The sequence below is a fragment of the Piliocolobus tephrosceles genome, chromosome 6 (assembly GCF_002776525.5).
Source record: "Piliocolobus tephrosceles isolate RC106 chromosome 6, ASM277652v3, whole genome shotgun sequence".
NCBI classification, from domain to species: Eukaryota; Metazoa; Chordata; class Mammalia; order Primates; family Cercopithecidae; genus Piliocolobus; species Piliocolobus tephrosceles.
Genome location: NC_045439.1, coordinates 31,701,831 through 31,721,806, shown reverse-complemented (window position 1 = coordinate 31,721,806; position 19,976 = coordinate 31,701,831). Strand labels below are relative to the sequence as shown.

The 19,976-nt window shown below is 36.6% G+C and overlaps 1 protein-coding gene across 1 annotated transcript in view; it reads left to right on the top strand.

The window, feature by feature from the left end:
- The window catches only part of YLPM1 (YLP motif containing 1), a 73,769-nt gene extending 58,190 nt beyond the window's left edge, over positions 1–15,579 (top strand). The window contains exons 17-21 of the mRNA XM_023230777.2: positions 646–726; positions 3,846–3,897; positions 8,814–8,944; positions 14,655–14,837; positions 15,165–15,579. Of these exons, the coding sequence (XP_023086545.1) occupies positions 646–726; positions 3,846–3,897; positions 8,814–8,944; positions 14,655–14,801 (411 nt within the window). The 3' untranslated portion in view covers positions 14,802–14,837; positions 15,165–15,579. The remainder of the gene's footprint in view (positions 1–645; positions 727–3,845; positions 3,898–8,813; positions 8,945–14,654; positions 14,838–15,164) is intronic.
- Positions 15,580–19,976: the final 4,397 nt, after the last annotated feature.

The following is a 19,976-nucleotide window of genomic DNA, read 5'->3' as shown; positions in this document are numbered from 1 at the left end:
ATTTTTTTAGAGATGGGGCCTCACTGTGTTGCCCAGTCTGGTCTTGAACTCCTAGACTCAAGCGATCCTCCTGCCCCAGCTTCCCAAAGTGCTGGGATTATAGGCGTGAGCCAACGTGCCCAGGCCTGACTCTTTACTCTGCCCTTATACCGGTGTTCAAACCTGTCATGTAGTCAAGAAAGTTTAGTCAGTTTTACCTTTTAATGACCTCTCTAACTCATCTGCTTACTTGCATTGCTACCACTCTGGGCCAAGCCAATATCATCCCACTTTTCAGTGTACTTTTTCTTATATTTTGAAATTTGAATCATGGACATGTTTTTATCTGATTGGAAAAATATTTGTTAAAGATTTTTAAAAGAAAATTATAGTAATCCATAGGCATTCAAAATAGGTAACCATCTGCTTAGCACTTATACTTTACAGGGAATTATACAGATGGATATTCAAGGAAAATTAAAGGGAATAATATCCTGTCTTTTATCAGTTCTGTTTCAAACTTTAGGGTGTTAAAAATTACTTGATATGTAACAGTCAGCCTGTCTTGCTCTAGGCTACTGTGTTCATTCCAGATCTCAATGAAGGAGTCAACATTTTGCTAAATGTTAACTCAGTCTTTTTTTTTTTTTTTAATGGTTGGTATAGGTAGAGATGGAAGATTTTGATGCAAATATCGAAGAACAGAAAGAAGAAAAGAAAGATGCAGAGGAAGAGGAAAGCGAACTGGTAGGAGACAGACCAACCACTTTGAACAGTGTCTCTTTATTAAAATTCTTAAAGAAGGTTTAAATTCAGATCTGTGGTCAGACAACCACTGTTGATATACACTTTAGCGGTATAAGTTTCCATAATCATCTTCAAGGAGACTTTTGGATACTCTTTCTTTTTCCCCAGACCAAAAGAACCCTCTACTGTGGTGTTAAAAGAAAGTTTTAACAGAGTGCTAAGAAACTTACTCTTGTACTCATCTATTTGTGGGTGGTTTTAGGGGAGTATACCTTTTAAAAAAATAATTACATATGAAAGGGCATTCTTACATTCCAGCAGATATGTGGCACAGCCTACCCAACATAGGCATAATTGTCTCTTCTTTGCTACAAGATCTCCAAATTTAGTTTCTGTCAACTGAGGCAGAAGAACTTACTGAATGGGGAGGCAGAGGGTTGCCACTGGCTGCTAGATTTGTTCTTGCGCATTTTATCCTAAGTGACAGGGAAAAATTAAATGACTGTGTAGGCAATGGATTTTGCTTAGGCTGATTAGAGGCTTACATAGTGTGAGTTTAAAGTTTCTGTGTACCTAATGTAAAATGCTTTCGATCACACCTCTGTAGAGACGTTTGCCTTTCCCTGTCGTTCAAGAATATGCGACCTATAGAGTTACGTTGACTTTTCAGTGTTTGCTGAAGTACAGAGATTAGCAATGCCTTGGAATAGTGTTGCATTTTAAATCCAGAATATTACTCGGTTTATTTAATACTTGAGCCCTTGCTAAAATTGCTCATCATATTCCTTTGAAAATGTACAAAATGAGAACTCTGATTCCTACCCCCTAGAGTATACAGAATCTCCAGGGAGTGGTCCCATCGAACCCGTGTGTGATATAGAGGACTCTTGATAAAAACTGTGTTTATATAAAGATGGTGTCAACCTCTACATTCCAAGATTTCAAATGTGGATTAAAAAATAAGTTTTAAAGTTAATGGCATTTGAGTCTCAGTATGTGTTTTTTTAAAATCTATTTTTCTTAAGTTGTATTTTGGCATACATAATTTAAAATTTAGGCAGGATATTCACTACAAGGTCCACGCTCTTCTGGAATATGGCTAATGACTTCTTTAGCCATTTGCAGCGTGTGTACTAGAAACTGACTATGTGAGAAGTCTATAATGTTTTAGCTTTCTGAAGCTCCGTCTTTCTGTTGTGGAGATTTCAGTTCAAGATATGGTTCGTAACATCTGACTTGCTTAGGTGTAGGTCAAAACTTGGGAACTTTTAACTGAATGTACTATTACTTTTTTAAAATGAAACACACTGTAATACTATATTTTTATGTCAGAGTCATGGCAAGGAAGCCTTAGAATTCTACCCTGCTGGATTATCTGCTTTATTTCCAAGTGGCCTACAATTTCAAGCAATGGGAGGATAATATAGTTTAAAGGAAGAACAGGATGATTCCATTAGTGGGGAATGAATACACTTCTTTGCCTAACTTGATTATAAAACTTCTCTTAACCCATTCAAAGATGCAGAATTGAAATCTTTTACTATTGGAGTCTATTCCGAGAGTAAAAGATTCTTGGAGAATATATTAACCAAGGGTTAAGAGCAAGTTTCACACCAACCACTCAGACCATTTAAATGGAATTATCAGTAAACCTTGCATTTTCCACTCTGCACTTATTAATATAGCTGGGTGAAATCCAAAGTTTTGCTGGTAAAGATAATCCTTTGTAGGGGATCATTGGTATGATAGTTTGCCGCCTTTAGTGCTTCAGTGAACCTAAATAGATAAAATTTATAAATATATTATTCCAGCGATGCTTAGTTTTCAGATGATTTTTAAGATGTAACTTGTCTTCGGTACTTTTAGCACTATCACTTCAGCATAGCTTTGTCTTGGTTTGTTCTAAAAAATGTATTTGGAAAATATATAATTTATAATCCAAAATACTACCTAGTAAGTTGAAATTGAATTATTAGTTCTGGCTGATAGACTAGAAATGTATGAAACCCATAGGATTATGCTCTAGTAAACTCTTACACAGAAGCGATCATCATGAAATCTTCAAAATGCTTTGTGACTTACTTGACCTGTGTGTCAGTTTGTTTCATGAACATTACCAACAGTAGAGAGATAGATTGATTCATAAAAGAAGATGCTGACACCTTTGATGAATCTGTCCTATTTACTAGATTCCAATATTAACATTTCTGTATGTTAGATCTAATGGAAAACAATCTAAATGAAGGTAAAGGGGAATCATGATAAATCACATGGTAAAAGCATATACTTGCTAGGTGAATAAACAGAAATGATTACTGCATAGCTCAATAGGCACATTGGGAAATTTGAAAATCTTTTGGGAGTGAGTTCGAAATAAGCCACCCAGTTATCTTATGAAATATAAGATGTAAGTTGCCAGTGTAGATTTCTGGTTTTCCATGTGATAGGATAACATAATTTTTAAAAACATCAGAAATAATAATCTAGTTTTCAACTAATAAAAATGTTCTGAATTTGATTCAGTAAAATTAGCCTTTGTATGCTCTAACTGGTAAATGAATTGAGTCATTTTAAAATGAAGTTGAACTTCCTAATCGGGTAATTGGGTTAAGTGCTACCAATTCTTTTCCTTTCTTTTGAGTACTTGAAATTACTGAAATATAAAGTAACTATCTTGAAGAACACTTTTTGGACCTTATGGCTACTATCAGTTGATAATAGCAGTTATATTTAGAAGATAACCTAGCTAGTATTACAAATTATCTGATACTCTGAATAATATTAATATTAGCACAGTAACTACCTGTACGTTCTTACCATATTTGCTATACAGCTGTTGTTCAGACTACAGTTGTGAGTCCTGAACTGTAGCTGCCTCAGAGCGCCTTCATGATACTATTCTGAAGTGACTACTCTGAAATGTGGACAGTGCAGTTTGGTGAATTTGATCATTTAGTTTCTTCAAAGATAATGAGATTGTGTTTCCCCTAAGGATGTATTTACAGCTAGTCAGTGGAAACTGAATCCATTCCCAGTTTTAATGCTTTTCCAGTTCAAACGTGATATGCATGTATGTGTCTCTTTCTAACCCTTCGAGCTTCTCTCTGTGTACGATTTAGGGTTACATTCCGAAAAGCAAATGGGAGATGGACACATCTGAGGCAAAGCTAGGTGGGTATTTCCTTTTTCCTGTTTTTATATGTGATACCTGATGGTAATGGTCATAGATCTTTTCTGCTATAAGAGGAACAAATTTCCTAAAACTTCTACTTGAACAGAGATTTCTGGCCTACCTTATATCCTCCAATCTATTTTGTTAGCTTTTATATCTTGTGACAAAGTCATAAGTATTTTAAAAGAACTGCTTTCAATACTATTTAAAGTTTTTAGAGTCAACAGAAATATTTGATAATTCAGCAACAAAATATTGTCACTTATAAAATCTATTCTTTTATATTAATCAGAAATGTTGGTGCTGATGAGATTTCTTTTTTAAAGAATATTTAAGTGCAGTCCAAAGTTAAACCTGATGATGAATACTTTAGATAATAAAAATAATATAAAGTTTAAAATTAATTAAAAGGCATTTATTCTCCTTGTATAATAAATGAGAGTTTCTGAGTAGAGAGAAGCAGATATGTAATTCAGGTTTTTGAGGAGCCTGCTTTATAAAATTCAGTTTAAATTTTTCTTCAAATTGTTAATGCCAGATTCCAAGATAAACCAGTTTAAATGATTGTCTAAATCAGAATTTGAAGTTGCTTAATGTGAAGTTATCTGTCAAACAAAAAAGTCATACATACCCAATGGATTCCCTCTAGTATTTGTTGGTGAAAACTGCAAAATATTTTTTCAGTTTTACTTCGTTTAAAGAGAACCATTTAACATGTTGATTAAGATGTATTAATAAAAATCTAAAACAATGTGCTATAAGGACTTTTTGAGATCAGCCTTACTGATGTATGAGGTATGACTGTCAGTTTATGTTTCTTTTCCTGGTATTATACTCCAAAACTAAAGGAACCATCTAAGTATCTTAAATTGATACAGGAAGTTTGAGTCATTTAGCTGCTTCATTGCTTGGGACATGTGTTTCTAACATCAAAGGAGTGCATTTTACATGCAATTACATAAGCTATGCCTTTAATTTGCCCCAACTACTTGTGTTAGCAGTTGGTATTGACCAGGTCCTGTGTTAAAAGACAGTTCCGCGAACTGTATTATTACATTACTGGTATAGGTGCTTTGTTGTCAAGTCTAAAAGATTTTTTTTAGTTTATGTCATGTGAAGATTTTATGTGGTTTTTGACATATTCTTCTAGTCGTCTTCCCTCTGTGGGAAATCTTAATAATAACTAATTGTCATCTTCCAGAGACCCTTAAAGCACTTATGTGTTTAAATGCAATTAAATATGTAGGAAAATAAAAATTACAAAATACTTTAAAAATAATAACAATGCTTTAGTTCTGCTTATTTCGACGTTAGATTAACTCTCTGTGAAGTTCTGTACATTAGAATGACCCATAATATGCTAAGATCTTTTCTCTCTTCTGGTTTCTAAATATTGATTATCTTTTGGGGCAAAGAGAGATCATAAAGACAGTTAAGGGGGATGTAAAAGTGATAAATATTAGCTTAACGTGTAATCTTTAGAGGCCTCATGTAATACATGATCTGGGGTAATGCTGTTTTAAACTCAAACCAGTCCATCTTTTACTTTTCTGTTTTTAAAAGGAAAAGGGAATTTAGTTGTTATGATTATTCAAGCATAGATATTAATATTGGTATTTCTTGGAATTTCTGGAAAAAATTCTGGCCCGTCTACCATTTGCTTCTCAGAAAATACATTTTATACAAATTTTCAGTTTTAAAGACAGAATAGTAGATAATGAATTCCAGAAATGGATTTTTTTAAATAAACCATTTCAATGAAAGGCACTGAAGATCTGGTAATAAATCTAGGAAATAAATTTTAACATATTTGCAGTCGGGTTTTATTTTTTAACAAGTGTGACAGTAATGTTATATATAAGGACTTGTATCTTTGCACCACTGTATTGAGAGCTAATCCTACCACAGAGGAAGGCAAATGAGTGTGCATTCTTGAAAGTGCTTACTACTTCGAGGTTGGTCCATTGACCCAACTGAGAAGATTCTTCTCTAAAACATGAGGATCTTGTGTCAGATCTTGTAGCCTATATATGTTGCCTTCCTTACCATAACAAATTTAATATAATTTGAGTACAATTTATTTGTCTGAGTACTTTACCAACGTTCCCCAATTACTCTTGGAAAATGATTATACTGGGTGGAAATGTATTACGTTTTAGCAGTGTCACATGTTGAGCGAAAACAGTTGAATCTGAAACAGAGGAATTTTGATTCGCAAAATGAGTCTGCCAGTGAGAACATACTTACCTATATAGTCTTTCAAGCAGCTGGTTAGATCTTATTGCAGATTCTTGATCTATGCTCATTAAGTATAGTACACAGTTCAGCCTGTGCCTGAATGTTAAATTGAAAGTGATGTGATTTTAGAACAGTTCACAACAGGCCTGAGCTACCTCTGGCATGGAGTTGTTGAAGGCTGCCTGTGGCCCACCTTCAGTCCCACCAGACTGGTTCTTCCCTGCTGGGACACAGGCATCCTAATGCAAGGGCAGGTTACTTGCCACATCAGGTGCTGGGATTCAGCATTGAAGCTACTTAAACTCCAGTGACATGATTTTAGTTTCTCATACTGTGAAGCTAGAATATTTGAGACTGTTATCATCCTAATTTAGGTTTCTTCATATAAAGTACTTTTGCTTTTCTCATCTCAGTGTCATTTGTCTCTACTCATGAGTTGTATATTGGTTTTCTACGTGTCAGACAGATTCATCTCTTCGGAGTTGGAATATAATTATTATTTGTATAGGTGCGTAATCTTGTATGTTTACTTTGAACAGATTTTCAGAAATACCATTTACATTTAGAAAATACATAGCTGTATCTAAGGAATTTTTCTGTTGTGCTATAATACATACTGTTTCAAATATGTGGTAAAATTCTGTGACCTGCCAAGTTGGATTTAAAACCTCATCTTCATCTTAAAACTTCATCTTTTGAAATCTCTGAAAATCATTAGTGTGCATGGATTGAACACCAGTCTTTCTGTAATTAACAACCCCAGATTTCTCTCCCCTCACCTTATGCCATCCATCTGTGTGTTTGGTTTCCAGTATGCCATGTGGAAGAGGTGTGAGCCTTTCTTCAGCCCAAGAAAGAAACTTTAAACATATTTGCACAATAAAATTTCAAATTAAACATTTCAACAAGGGTGCTCAGACTAGAAATACATGCTCTTCTGAAATTCCATGTTGCAACTGTAACTCCTGTCATATATACCCAGTGTATGAGGAAAATTTCTTGCAGTTTTCACACTGCCCTTCTGTATTGCTGCCTGGCTGTGCTCTGTTGTTGGAATTGAAATATGAAATTTTTACTTTTAAGTATGTTAATGTCAAAGTTGATCGTATTAAGTTTGGAAATCCTTTGAGGTTTATATAATAAGTGTGTTGGAGCTTCTTTCTCTTCTGGTAATACTGTACACTGTTGAACCGAGAACAGTTTTATTGTTTGTGGGACTTTGTTGGTTTTCTAATACCATAACCTGTGTCCCTGTGCAGTCAGGGGGTCACTTCTTTAAGATCATGTATAATATGGCCCATCATATACACGTAGATAGAGCCATTTGGTACAGCATGTGATTCCAGAGATTAGACGACTGGATCTCTTGAATCCATACATGTTAAAATTTTGCCAAAATGAGATGATTAAAATTTTTGTGAGTTTTATAAACTGTTGCAGTTTGCCTTACTGATTTTTCAATGATAATCACTTTTATGGGAAAGGGGCTTAGGAACAAAAAACTTTGCCATGAATGCAAAATCTTACTGGTTTTTAAAGCTTGTAACAGTTAGTTGTGTGTAAAACTTTTATATTTGAAACATAAACTCACCCTTTCTGCCACTGCTTTCATTGCACTTTTCATACCAAGTTCTCTCCAAGGTGGTGTCTAAAAGATTTTTATTATATACACTCTTTATGGAATTCAATGAAGTGTGGTTATGCTGTGTTTCTGAAGTTTTTAGGCTTTTCTTCATTGGCCTGCCTAGTACTAGTGTGTTTATATGACTTCAGATGATTCAGAAGTTTAGTGCTTCATTGTAGCAAAAAATGTATATAACTCATAATATCCTACATGTAGCATTCAAAATCAATTATTAATAACCAATAAAAGACTCAAGACATTTTCATTGTGTGTTCTTCTTTAAGACACCTAAACTCATATCTCATAATTTCTGAATCTGCAATCCCTATTCATTAATTGATTATAGTTTTTGAGTTGTTGGAAAGCCTAGCCCTCTCAGATTCAGGGTTCAGAAAGAATTATCAGGTCTGGTAAAATTGTCTGACTAGCCCTTAGCCTCAGAATGGTCAACTTCATAGTATGAGCAAAGAAAGTGGTGATCTCATATAGTCAGCTTATTCATGAACATTAATTCATGGTGAATGCACTCACAGCAACCAAAAAAAAAAAAACAAAAACAAAAACTGTTCATCTAAAACCTTAAACATTAGCTTGGCTCATTAAGTTCTTGGTACTACCTGCTTTTCATATGACACAGTATCAAACATGATTGCAGATGAAATGGGTGGTGTTAATATTGTGTTAAAGAAAAAAGAATGGAAGACACTGTCTGGAAAAGCCCAACTTTGCATTTGTCATCAGAACATGAGAGCTATGGTGGGTGGGAGGACAAGGAGACCAAGGCCAAGTGCCTTTTCTTGCCTTGCCCATATTTGCTCTTAAACCAACATCATAAACATAATGGCTACCAGAGTGAATACCAAACAATGGAAATTCTGGCACAGAACTTGATATTATCTCAGCCAAGAAGATAGTTTGGATCTGCAAGTGATGCTGCACTCAAAAATGTGGATATGCCCTCTGAAAGTGTTCCAGCCTTCTTTTCCCCTGTGTGTGTGTCGTGTGCAAACTCACACTCTTCCTTAATGCTACGGCTCTGTGTTTGTCCCTCAGACAAGTTGGATGGCTTGAGGACTGGTACTAAAAGGAAACGTGACTGGGAGGCCATTGCCAGCAGAATGGAGGATTATCTTCAGCTCCCCGATGATTATGATACTCGTGCTTCTGAGCCTGGGAAGAAGAGGGTAAGAGACTTTGTCAATAACTGCCAACAAATGAAGGGCCCATTTAGGCATCTGGTTTTAGGAAGTTACAGGCAGATAATCACATGAATGCTATTTTTAAAATGATTTAGTTTACGCTATGTCATGTTACACTTCCCAAAAAGGAGTCATACCTTATAAATTATCTCATCAAAATGTACAAGTAACTTAAAAAATTGGAGAACAGAACCTCACATGGCTAGTGCATTGTCAACCTTAAAGGCATTGGGAGTGGCCAGTCACTTGTGCCATTTTGTCATGGGGCAAAAGAAGCCAAGTACAGAGTAGGGTATTGAAGAGAACCTGTGGAACTTCTTAATAGATGGAGTGTGGAGGGTCCAAAGGTAGATAGAATCAAGGGTGACCCCTTGGTACTCTGGCCATGAGCACTGCGTGTATGTGGTGCCATTTAGTGAGAGAGAGAAAACTGAGGGAGTCATAGGTCATGATTTTTGGAACTGAGAGAAATAATTTAAGTTCTGTGAGAGAAATTTTAATTTTTCTTCTAATTAAGTTAGAAGTGTAAGTGAAAATGTCAAAAAGACTTGGATTTATTAGTACAAAATTCACCAGGGAGATCAGACTGAACTAACAAATTTCAGGAAATGGTATTTAAAAGCATGGGACTGAATGATCTTGCCCAAGGAAAAAGTATAAATGGAAAAGGCAATAGGACGCCAGACTCCAAAATGTAGTTCAGATAGAGCTAAGTGTTTCAAGAAGAAAAGAGTGTAGTCAGTTTTTAAATGATGCAGAAAAGACAAGTAAGTTTGGAACAGATAAATGACTGCTAGATGTGGCAACATGGAGGTCACTGATGATTGTAGTTTGTCATCAGTCTACAGTGATGAGGGGGCAGAAACCAGTTTGGAGCAGATTAAAGAATGAATAAGAAATGATGAAGTACAGTACAGCATATGTAGGCAACTTTTTGAAGTTTTGCTATGAAAAGGAATAGAGAAATGAAGCTAGGGCATTAGATAGGTCTTTACATAAATGTTGAATTCAGTAAAAGTGATAGATGTGTATATCCTTTAAAACAAAATAACAAAGCAAAGGGATCATATATACTGTTCTGTACAAGTCTTTTTCAGCTATTCCATCTTGATCTTTCTATATAAGCATATACAGACCTACCATTCTTTTTAAAGGACTCCTTAGTGTGCCATTCTTTGGTTGTACAATCAGTTATTTAACTAGTCCCTTTGTATTAGTCTGTTTGCGTAGCTATAAAGGAATATGGGAGATTGGGTAATTCATAAAGAAAAAAGATTTATTTTGGCTCATTGTTCTGCAGGCTGTACAGGAAGCTTGGTGCTAGCATCAGCTCCTGGTGAGGCCTCAGGAAATCTTCAATTATGATGGAAGACAAAGGAGGAGCCAGCGTGGCAAGAGAGGAACCAAGGGGAGGGGGTCCCAACTCTTTTTAACAACCAGATCTCATATGAACTCAGAGTGAGAACTCACTCATTACCATTAGGAGGGCACCAAGACGTTCATGAGGGATCCTCCTCCATGACCCAAACACCTTCAGTATTGGGGATTACCATTCAACATGAGATTTGAAGGGGACAAACATCCAAACCATAATATGAGATTTGAAGGGGACAGACATCCAAACCGTAATATCTTTATTGATGGATGCTTACAGTGTTTCCATTTATTGCCAGTACAGACGTGAAGGTTGTGGTGTGTATGTCTCTCTTTAAATACCTACATGCAAGTAATTGCCTGTTTTTCTACACTTCGACCAGCAGTGCTGTTATCAAACTCTTTAACTTTTGATAATCTGATAGGTGAAAAAAAATAGTATCTCATTTTTCATTTATTAAGAATGAGGTTGTGCATCATTTACCTCTATGCATCATTTCTTTGTATTTGTTTCTTAATGAATTTTCTCAGTGCCTTAGTGTACTTAGTGTACTTTGTAATGGACACTATTACAAAGAATCCAGGTTTCAAAACTTTTTAAAATACTGCAGATACTCCAAAGCCTGCCCTTGTCTGTGTAACTTCAAGGGATGGGGAAGGGAGAGCCCACTGCCGTTTGCACCCAGCCTCACCAAAGAACTACTTGTAGTGATACCTCTTACTCAAGTTTTAAGACTGGAGCCAACAGAGGCAGAAGTGGCCCTTCCTTGCAAATAATAAAGTGTAGTTCTGGTAACAATTAGTAATCTAAAATGAGAAATATTTTCTCATTTGTTAGGTTGGGTGACCAAAGAGAACTGAATGGTGCACATTCTAGTTCTTTAAAGTTACTCCTCTTTAACTCTCCTCCCCTGCCTTATACCTTGACTTCAGATAGTTTTTAACTCTTGAACTACTCACCAAAATCAACATTAGGGCACAAGGAGATCCTACAGGTAGTAAAGAATACAGAATGCTGTACATTACTCATTCCTTTTCTGGGTTTTTTTTTGTTTCTGTGATCCAGCTTTTTACAGATACCAGGTGGGTTCTTGGGATTAACTTCTTCTATAACGAAAAGGTGGTTCTGTAGAGTGTTATATTAGAATTTTGCCTAAATGGCTAGGCTTTAAAATATAATTTACTTTTAAAATGTTTGCTTGCTTGGGTATAAAATGGTAGCTTACTTGGACTTTAATTTGTTATTTCTTTGATGACTATGAAAGGCGAACATTTCCCTTGTTTGTTTGCTGAATTTGTGTATTTTAGAAATATTTATAGTGACAGTGGATGAAATATAAGGACCTCAAACCTTTGAGTGCTAGTCGACATTTTTCTGTATTATAACAGTTTTATTTTTACAGGAAAAAACAACAGCAAAAATGTTGTCAGTCTCAAAAGTACCTCTAGGAAAATTAAAAGGGATACTGACATTTAAGAAGCCATTTCAAGCTGAAAGTCATTATTCTGCTTCTTATATTTTTAGTGGTTCGGTAATCATTTATTCATTCCATATGTTGAATGTCTTTGTATGAAGTCTATGAATGAGTCCTGTTAAGGAGCTGACATCCAATGGAGGAATTCAACATGTAAATAAATAATTTTACTATAGCATCAGTATAAATTAGAGATATTAACAAAATACAGTAGTTTCCAAAATATTTTAATTCCAACTTCATTTGTTGTTGGTTTTTTTTTTTTTTTTTTTTTCTGAGACGGGGTCTCACTCTGTTGCCAGGCTGGAGTGCAGTGGCGTGATTTTGGCTCACTGCAAACTCTGCCTCTCAGTTCAAGCCGTTCTCATGCCTCAGCCTCCTGAGTAGCTGGGATTACATACAGGTGCCCACCACCACACCTGGCTAATTTTGTTTGTATTTTTAGTAGAGATGGGGTTTCGCCATGTTGGCCGGGCTGGTCTCAAACTCCTGCCCTCAGGTGATCTGTCTGCCTCAGCTTCCCAAAGTGCTGAGATTACAGGCATGAGCCACTGTGCCTGGCCGAATTCCAATGTTAAAATCTTGGGCATTTATTCGCAAACATACTACTCATTTCAAAAACAACTACACACTTTTTCTTCTAATCCTACCATATAAGGGGCAAACTGTGGCCACTGAACAAAAAAAAGTAACCAGCCCACAGCAAATTTAAATCCATTCCCATGGCATCCTCAGCACAGTAGTGTGTTTTCACATAAATGCCCAAAACTTAGTTCGTAATGACCTTTCGCTAAAATGTGTATCCTTGATCCTAGGTGGAACTGAGAGAGTATATATGAATTTTATTTATTTATTTATGTATTTATTTTTGAGGTAGGGTCTCTCTGTCACCCAGGCTGGAGTGCAGTGGTGTGATCTTGGCTCACTGTCACTTCTGCCTCCCAGGCTCAAGCAATTCTCCCACCTTATCCTTGTTAGTAGCTAGGACTTCAGACACCCACCACACCACCATGCCCAGGAAATTTTTGTATTTTTAGTAGAGACACGGTTTCGCCATGTTACCCATGCTGGTCTCGAACACCTGGGCTGAAGTGATCTGCTGGCCTCGGCCTCCCAAAGTGCTGGAATTACAGGTGTAAGCCACTGTGCCTGGCTGTATATATGAATTAATCAAAATAGGTACTTCAGCGTTGATGGGCAGAATGCCCAAAGATTTTTCTATATGGAAGCCCACATTATTTATTAGGCCCATGAAAGACATTGAGCCATAGGTTTTCTATATACTAAAAACCTACTTTCTGGGAAGTCAGGTGTTATCAGTTTCTTCCTACTGCTATTACTGTGACTCCTCTCTTTGACCAGGTGATACTGTTAGAAGCCTAGTTATTTCATTGCCAGTCATGCAAATAGTAATTTGTGTACGTTAGAGCAATAATGCATTTCCAGGTCCAGTGTGAAGAGCATGGTGTTTCCATGCTCTGGTTCCCTCTCCTTGTCACAGATAATAAATCACAAGCCATGTTTAAAATACATTATCTGCAGACTTTGGTACCATGTAGTGCAAGCAACAGATTCATAGTTTCTTTTTAAGAATCTGAACTTTTACAGAGTATGTATATCTCCATATACTTTTAAAAACATCTTAACATAATATGTGGCTGGGCATGGTGGCTCATGCTTATGATCATAGCACTTTGGGAGGCCAAGGCAGGAGGATTGCTTGAGCCCAGCAGTTTGAGACCAGCCTGGGCAACATAGTGAGACTCTGACTCTAAAAAAAAAAAAAATTACAAAAATTTTTAAAAATCATGTGTAAGAATATATGTATTTTAAAAATCAGAATACCAATAGGAAATATCCCTGATCCATGTATTTGTAGTTGTAATCTTGCCATGGATATCAGCTGAGTCTGTTTCTTGGTCTCTTTATCTCATGAATAAAAGTAGTAATACCAGCTTACTGTTTTCTCTAAGATTAAATTTCAATAAATATTTTTGTGTAGAGATAAATAAAATTCAGTTACTGATCTAGGGTGTTGATAGTCTGTTAGGGAAGACAGATCTATAAGTGGATAATTACAGTACAGTGTGGAAGTTCAAAAGCAGACATATCAAAATCCAGAAGTTAACTGTGGGAAGCAGTGATGATTTGATTGGCAAAGGAAAAAGGGATAAGTCAGGGAGGGATGACTGGACTCATGCCAAGTGGATAAGGTTAGGGAAAAGACATTTCAGGAAGAATGACTAGTACTTATATGCAGAGTTACAGAGACATGAAATGGTGCAATGCGCTCTAAGTGCTAGAAGGAAGTCTGTATTGTTTGTATAAAATGCCATAGGCACTGGCCAGAGATGTTGCAGGAAAGTAGTTGGGGCCAGATCAAGAGGGACCTGAGTTCTTGGACTTTACCTGGTAGGTAGGGGAAGGAGTTAAAGCAAATGAGTCACAACTGTGTGTTTTAGGAAGCTCACTCTGACAGCATGAATCTGGAGGGGGTGAGTACAGACAGGAAGACTAGGTAGAGATTAGTGCTTTGCTTTCAGGTGAAAAAAAAAAAATGAGGTCAGTGAATTATTAAATAAAAAGGAATGGCAGAGGAGAAAGCGAGGACAGGATTGAGCTGAACTGTTCAGGAGCTGGAATGGTTAGGACTTGGATTGGCCAGAGAATTTTCTATCTGTGACTTAAAATATATGACTTTTCCCAATTTTCCTGGGTTAGTTTTTAATTTTTTAAGCTTGCGGTTTCAGATGAGTCATTCTACCCCTTAGACTGTCCAGAGAGGGAGGGGGCTCTTTGCATATTTATTTTTCCTAAAGCTCAGCCTAATGCTGTGTTCTTTTTAGGTCAGATGGGCAGACCTGGAAGAGAAGAAGGATGCAGATAGGAAAAGGGCCATAGGTTTTGTGGTCGGACAGACTGATTGGGAGAAGATCACAGATGAAAGTGGTCACCTGGCTGAAAAAGCCCTCAATCGAACCAAATATATATGAGACTTAGTTTTTGAACGGAGTCATTATTCCTCTAAGGTAAGAGTACACAGTCATATAAATAGCCTACTGTGTGGTTGCTTCAAAGGGTTTGAGATAAAGAAGACAGCATGCTTTGCTAAAAATGCTCTCTTCTTGTGTTATTTTATAGTTCTGAAAGAGTAAGTATGTGCTAGTTGTTAACATTTACAATACTATTAGAAAAGGAAGCCATTTTCTACAACCTGGCTCACTTACAAAAATAAAAACCTTGAGAAAAACTTGAATTCGATAGATTTGGAAAGGAGTGAAATGATGTTATATTAAGGGTTACTGAACCTTTTGCCTGTTCTTTCCAGGTGTGACAGCCTTGTCTTTTCTTTCCAGGTGGTTCGCTTTGAGGTGATCTGAAGCCAAGGCCTCACGGAGCTTCTTTGTGTGTCACCTTGCTTCCACGTTTCAGTTATTGTTTTGTTTCTACTGCTTTAGTTTTTTTAAAGTTCTCCAGTGTCCCCAAGAGGTATTAGAATCTTGCTGTACCCAAGCAAGACGTTAATTTTTCTTTTAACTGTTTTGGGGAGGGAGGGAGTGATAGCTTAACTGCTGAAGCCAGGTGGGGGTCCGCTGGAGGATTCCAACAGAGAATATTTCCTCCACTGTACAATGTCACAGACTATCTCTATCATCATTGCTTTGTGGCTGTTTCTGTTTTTTACTGTATGTAACTGGTAGCTGATTGTACTAGGATTAAAAACAATAAACTTTCATGATAAAGCCAATGAGATTCATGGGCTATACAGCATGGGCCCTCTTGTTTTCTTAATTTTATTTTTATTGCTTTTTAAATATGGTATGTCCTAATTAAATGCTAGCTGAACATCCCAAAACCTCTTTTTAATTGAATATTATGTGGCTCAATGATTCCGTAGCACATGTTGTAAAACACAAGGTTCAAATGATGTTCAGAACACTCATCTTTGTTTTATAGCTGATTTATTTCTCTTTGTGTCTTGAAGACTGATGAACCTTAAGTTCAAATATTCATCAGTTCCCTGGAGCATATCCATTCTGTAACATGATGTTTTATTTAAAAAAATTTTTTTTCCGCTCTGTTCTTCCCTCTCTTCTTTCCTTTCTTCCTTTTTTCACTTTCTCCCTTTACACTCTGTTAGGTTTTTATTTTTTCCTGATCTGGCTTTGAATCCTGGTAGACAGAACTGATGTATTCCATGGAACTCAAGCTTGTTGCCTTACTTTGAACTTGAATTGCAGATTTTTAAATGAAGATTGCAGGGAAAGAGTGATAAAGATGCAGAGCACTCTGGCATGTAACCTTTAAGCCTGTCAGGTTTTCAAGTTCTTGCCAGATTGTTCATTACTGGAAAGCATGGCCTTCTGCACAGAATTTCCTCTCTTGTGGTTAATACCAGGTGGAACCCAGAAACATACAGAGATAAAACCCAAATATTATTTCTATTTAAACATCCTGCAAAGAAAAAAGTCATCTTTTAGCATGAAAGAAGATGAGCCTTCTTCCTCAAGCATCATTTCCATTTTGTAATCCAACTCAGCAATTTGTAAATGTGTTCACTGAATACTTCAATATTTTGAAATATTCTCTTTCAGGCCACAGATGAAAATCCTTTAGTTTTATGACCTACATTAAAGACTGTATGAATAGAGCTAATATTTAGTAGCATTTGAACAGTATCTCTTTGGGTTCAACAAATTGATATTATAGTACTGAATACCCCAATTTAATGGAAATTCTAACAACTTTCTGTACTTTTATCTTCCCTGAAAATCTGAATTTTTAAGCAAAAGAGACTTTAAGTTCATTAAAAGTCAATACTGAATGTATAAATTGCTACATTAAATAACTTCCACTGTTTGCAGTATTTAATAAGCTATTTTGATTGCTTATTGGCCTACAATATATTTCTGTGTACTGACCTTTCTCAACCGCCTTTTTTATGTTGAGTGAAGATATGTCGCAAAATAGCCAAATAGAATTATTGTTTGTACAGAGACTCATTTACTACTTTCTAAAGCCACCCAATGCCTATTCTCATCAAAAACAAAACTTCTAGAATGTGTTCTCTAGTTCAGACGAAATGGAGGCCGATATGTTCTTCTGTAGGATGCTTTATTTCAGTTGTCCTTAACCTTGTGATGTTCTGACAGTAGTCAGAATGCCAGTGAAATGAGTGGTGATTACCCGTGAATCACTTAAGAATCATGGGTAATTTTGCGTGTGTGTGTTTTCACCTTACAGCCATGGCTTTATGTCTGTTCTGTTGTACCAGGGCAGGGTGGGGAGCTGCGGAAGAGTTAACAGAGTCAGAAAGGACCTCTGCCAGTTTTCAGAAGATATCGATTACATGACCTTAGAGAATGAACATAGAGTGCTCCTACTTTAGAAAATAGGTATAACAACCTTCATGCAAGGGGATTAATGAAAAAAGATTTGGCACCAAAAAGAGTAATGGAGACAGCCAGTTGATAATTGATTTTGCTAGTCCAGTGTGGGGCTTAACAAAATTCTTGCACTTACATTACTACTAGAAGCAGAATAGAATAGGAAGTCCAAGGTATCTTGAAGAAGAAATTTGCTGTGGGTAGAAACTGCCTTGATAATACAAATATTATTTTAAGTTTGTTAAGAGGTGCTCTGGAAATGCAGAGGACCAATCTTGGGTTCCATTATTTGCTAGCATTTAATTTTAATTTTATTAACATTGTTTTTCTTCTCTTAGAAAGTTGCTGATTTTAGTCATATGAGTTTTATTTTAAATCTTTTGTGGTGTCATGTTACTTAAAATAATCTTATGTTGGCGAAGGTTTCTGATACCTTGGTGGGTATTTCAGCTTTTTTTTTTTGGTCAGCTCTGTAAAGATGATTTCAGACATTTTAAACTAAAAGTGAAATCTCTTGCTTAAGTAATCCACCTTTACTTGTAAACTTCCTGTATGAGGAAGATGAGACCCAGAAATTTTTCTGTTTGAGAATATTTAGGGTTAAGTGCTGTATTTGAAATATTCAGGGACTGATTACAGAAATCAGAAGCCATTAATAATAATACACAGGTAGTCTATTGACAGCTGATTCATATAATTTTCTAGAAGTTTGAGTTTGATTCAGATATCAGTGTTTAATCCAGAAGTTTATTGACAAAGATAAAATCTTAAATTTTCTGGTTGGATGTATTTTCCTTGTGAAAGAGTTTTGATCATTGAGCAAACCAAAGTAGGTGCCATCTCATCTAGAGATCAACTATTAAATTTTTTATTAGATTGACTAAGAGTCTCAACTTCGGCTTTCTTATTTTGGAGCCCCATCAGTTTTTGTGTTAAGTATTGTATCCTGGCCGGGCGCGGTGGCTCAAGCCTGTAATCCCAGCACTTTGGGAGGCCGAGACGGGCGGATCACGAGGTCAGGAGATCGAGACCATCCTGGCTAACACGGTGAAACCCCGTCTCTACTGAAAAAAAATACAAAAAACTAGCCGGGCGAGGTGGCGGGCGCCTGTAGTCCCCACTACTCAGGAGGCTGAGGCAGGAGAATGGCGTGAACCCGGGAGGCAGAGCTTGCAGTGAGCTGAGATCCGGCCACTGCACTCCAGCCTGGGCGATAGAGCGAGACTCCGTCTCAAAAAAAAAAAAAAAAACAAAAAAAAAAACAGTATTGTATCCTGCTAACTGCAAGTTGCAGATATTTTGATAATAGGTTTCTAGAGCCTAGCTTAATTACTAGGATCATAAAAGCAACAGATTCTTAGCTGAGGTAAGTTTTACTAAGCTATAGAAGGAAAATGATTTCTCATTTTTAGTATTGACAGACCCTAGTACAAGTTCACGTTCTTCTCTTAGAAGCTGTATGACCTTAAGCAACTTTTGTTATTTTTATTTTTATTTTTATTTTTATTTTTTTGGAGACAAGGTCTTACTCTGTTACTCAGGCTGGAGTGCAGTGATGCTAGATATAGCTCACTGCAACTTCAACTTCCCAGGCTCAAGTGATTCTCCCATCTCAGCCTCCCAGGTAGCTGGGACTAGAAGTGTGCACCACCACACCCAGCCTTTTTTTTTTTTTTTTTTTTTTTAAAGACATGGGTTTTTGCCATGTTTCCCAGGCTGGTCTCGAACTCCTGGGTACAAGTGATTGCCCACCTCAGCCTCCCAAAGTGCTGGGATTATAAGTGTGAGCCACCATGCCCAGATGAAGTATGTAACCTATCTGAGCTTCAGTTTCCTGCCTATAAAATGAAAATAACACAACACACCTATTAAACATTGAGATAATGTATGTAAGCTACTTGGCACAGTACTGAGCACATAGTAAAAGCTCAAAAATCAGTAGTCGTCCTCATCGTTACTTTTTGATTTGTTCTCACATGTTCTTTTTGAAATTCAAAATATCCAGCTGGCTCGAAGATAGTTGTCATGTTTTATAGTCAGCTATCATAAACTGAGCTATGTCATGTGTAATAGTACAGTGTGTTGAAAGAGTAATTACTCAGAAGCATTTTCAGATAACCAGTGACATTGATTTTCAGAACTAGTATGGAGGCTTGAGAGGCTTGGGTGCAGAAGGTAATTTAGTACTTACAGGGGGTTGAGTAGTAACAGAAAGCAGTTGCCAGACCACAGGTATGAACAAAGGTGAGGGCACAGAATCGTTGATTTGCCTTGATTTCCACATATGCAAGAAGAAAGTAATTTTGTGAATAAAGGTATAAAATTCAGGAGGTTCAGGCGTCCCATCCATGTTAACCCTCAGCCTCCCATGACTCCATCTGTAGAGGCAACCAGTGTTAATTGAGAAAAATTGTGTGGATAAGCATTAAGTATTAATGTTTTTACCTGGTTTTTGTACACACACAACCTTATTTTTCCTTTACCAGTATGTTTTAGAGTTCATTCAGATCATATATAAAATATTCCCATTTTCTTTCCCCTCCCCACCTCCCTCTTTAGTTTTCCAAAGGTACCTTCATAATAGAAAGAGGTTTACTGAAAATTTTCAGAAATTGTTTCAGGAGCATCTCTGTTCTTTTCATGGCATGGAATATATGGTATGGGTATATTTGTATACAATTCTTTCATATATGTAGGTTGGTGTAACCACCCTCTACCTTTCTCCTATTCCCCCAATCCCACCATCTCTAACCCTTGGCAGCCACTAATCTGTTCTCCATT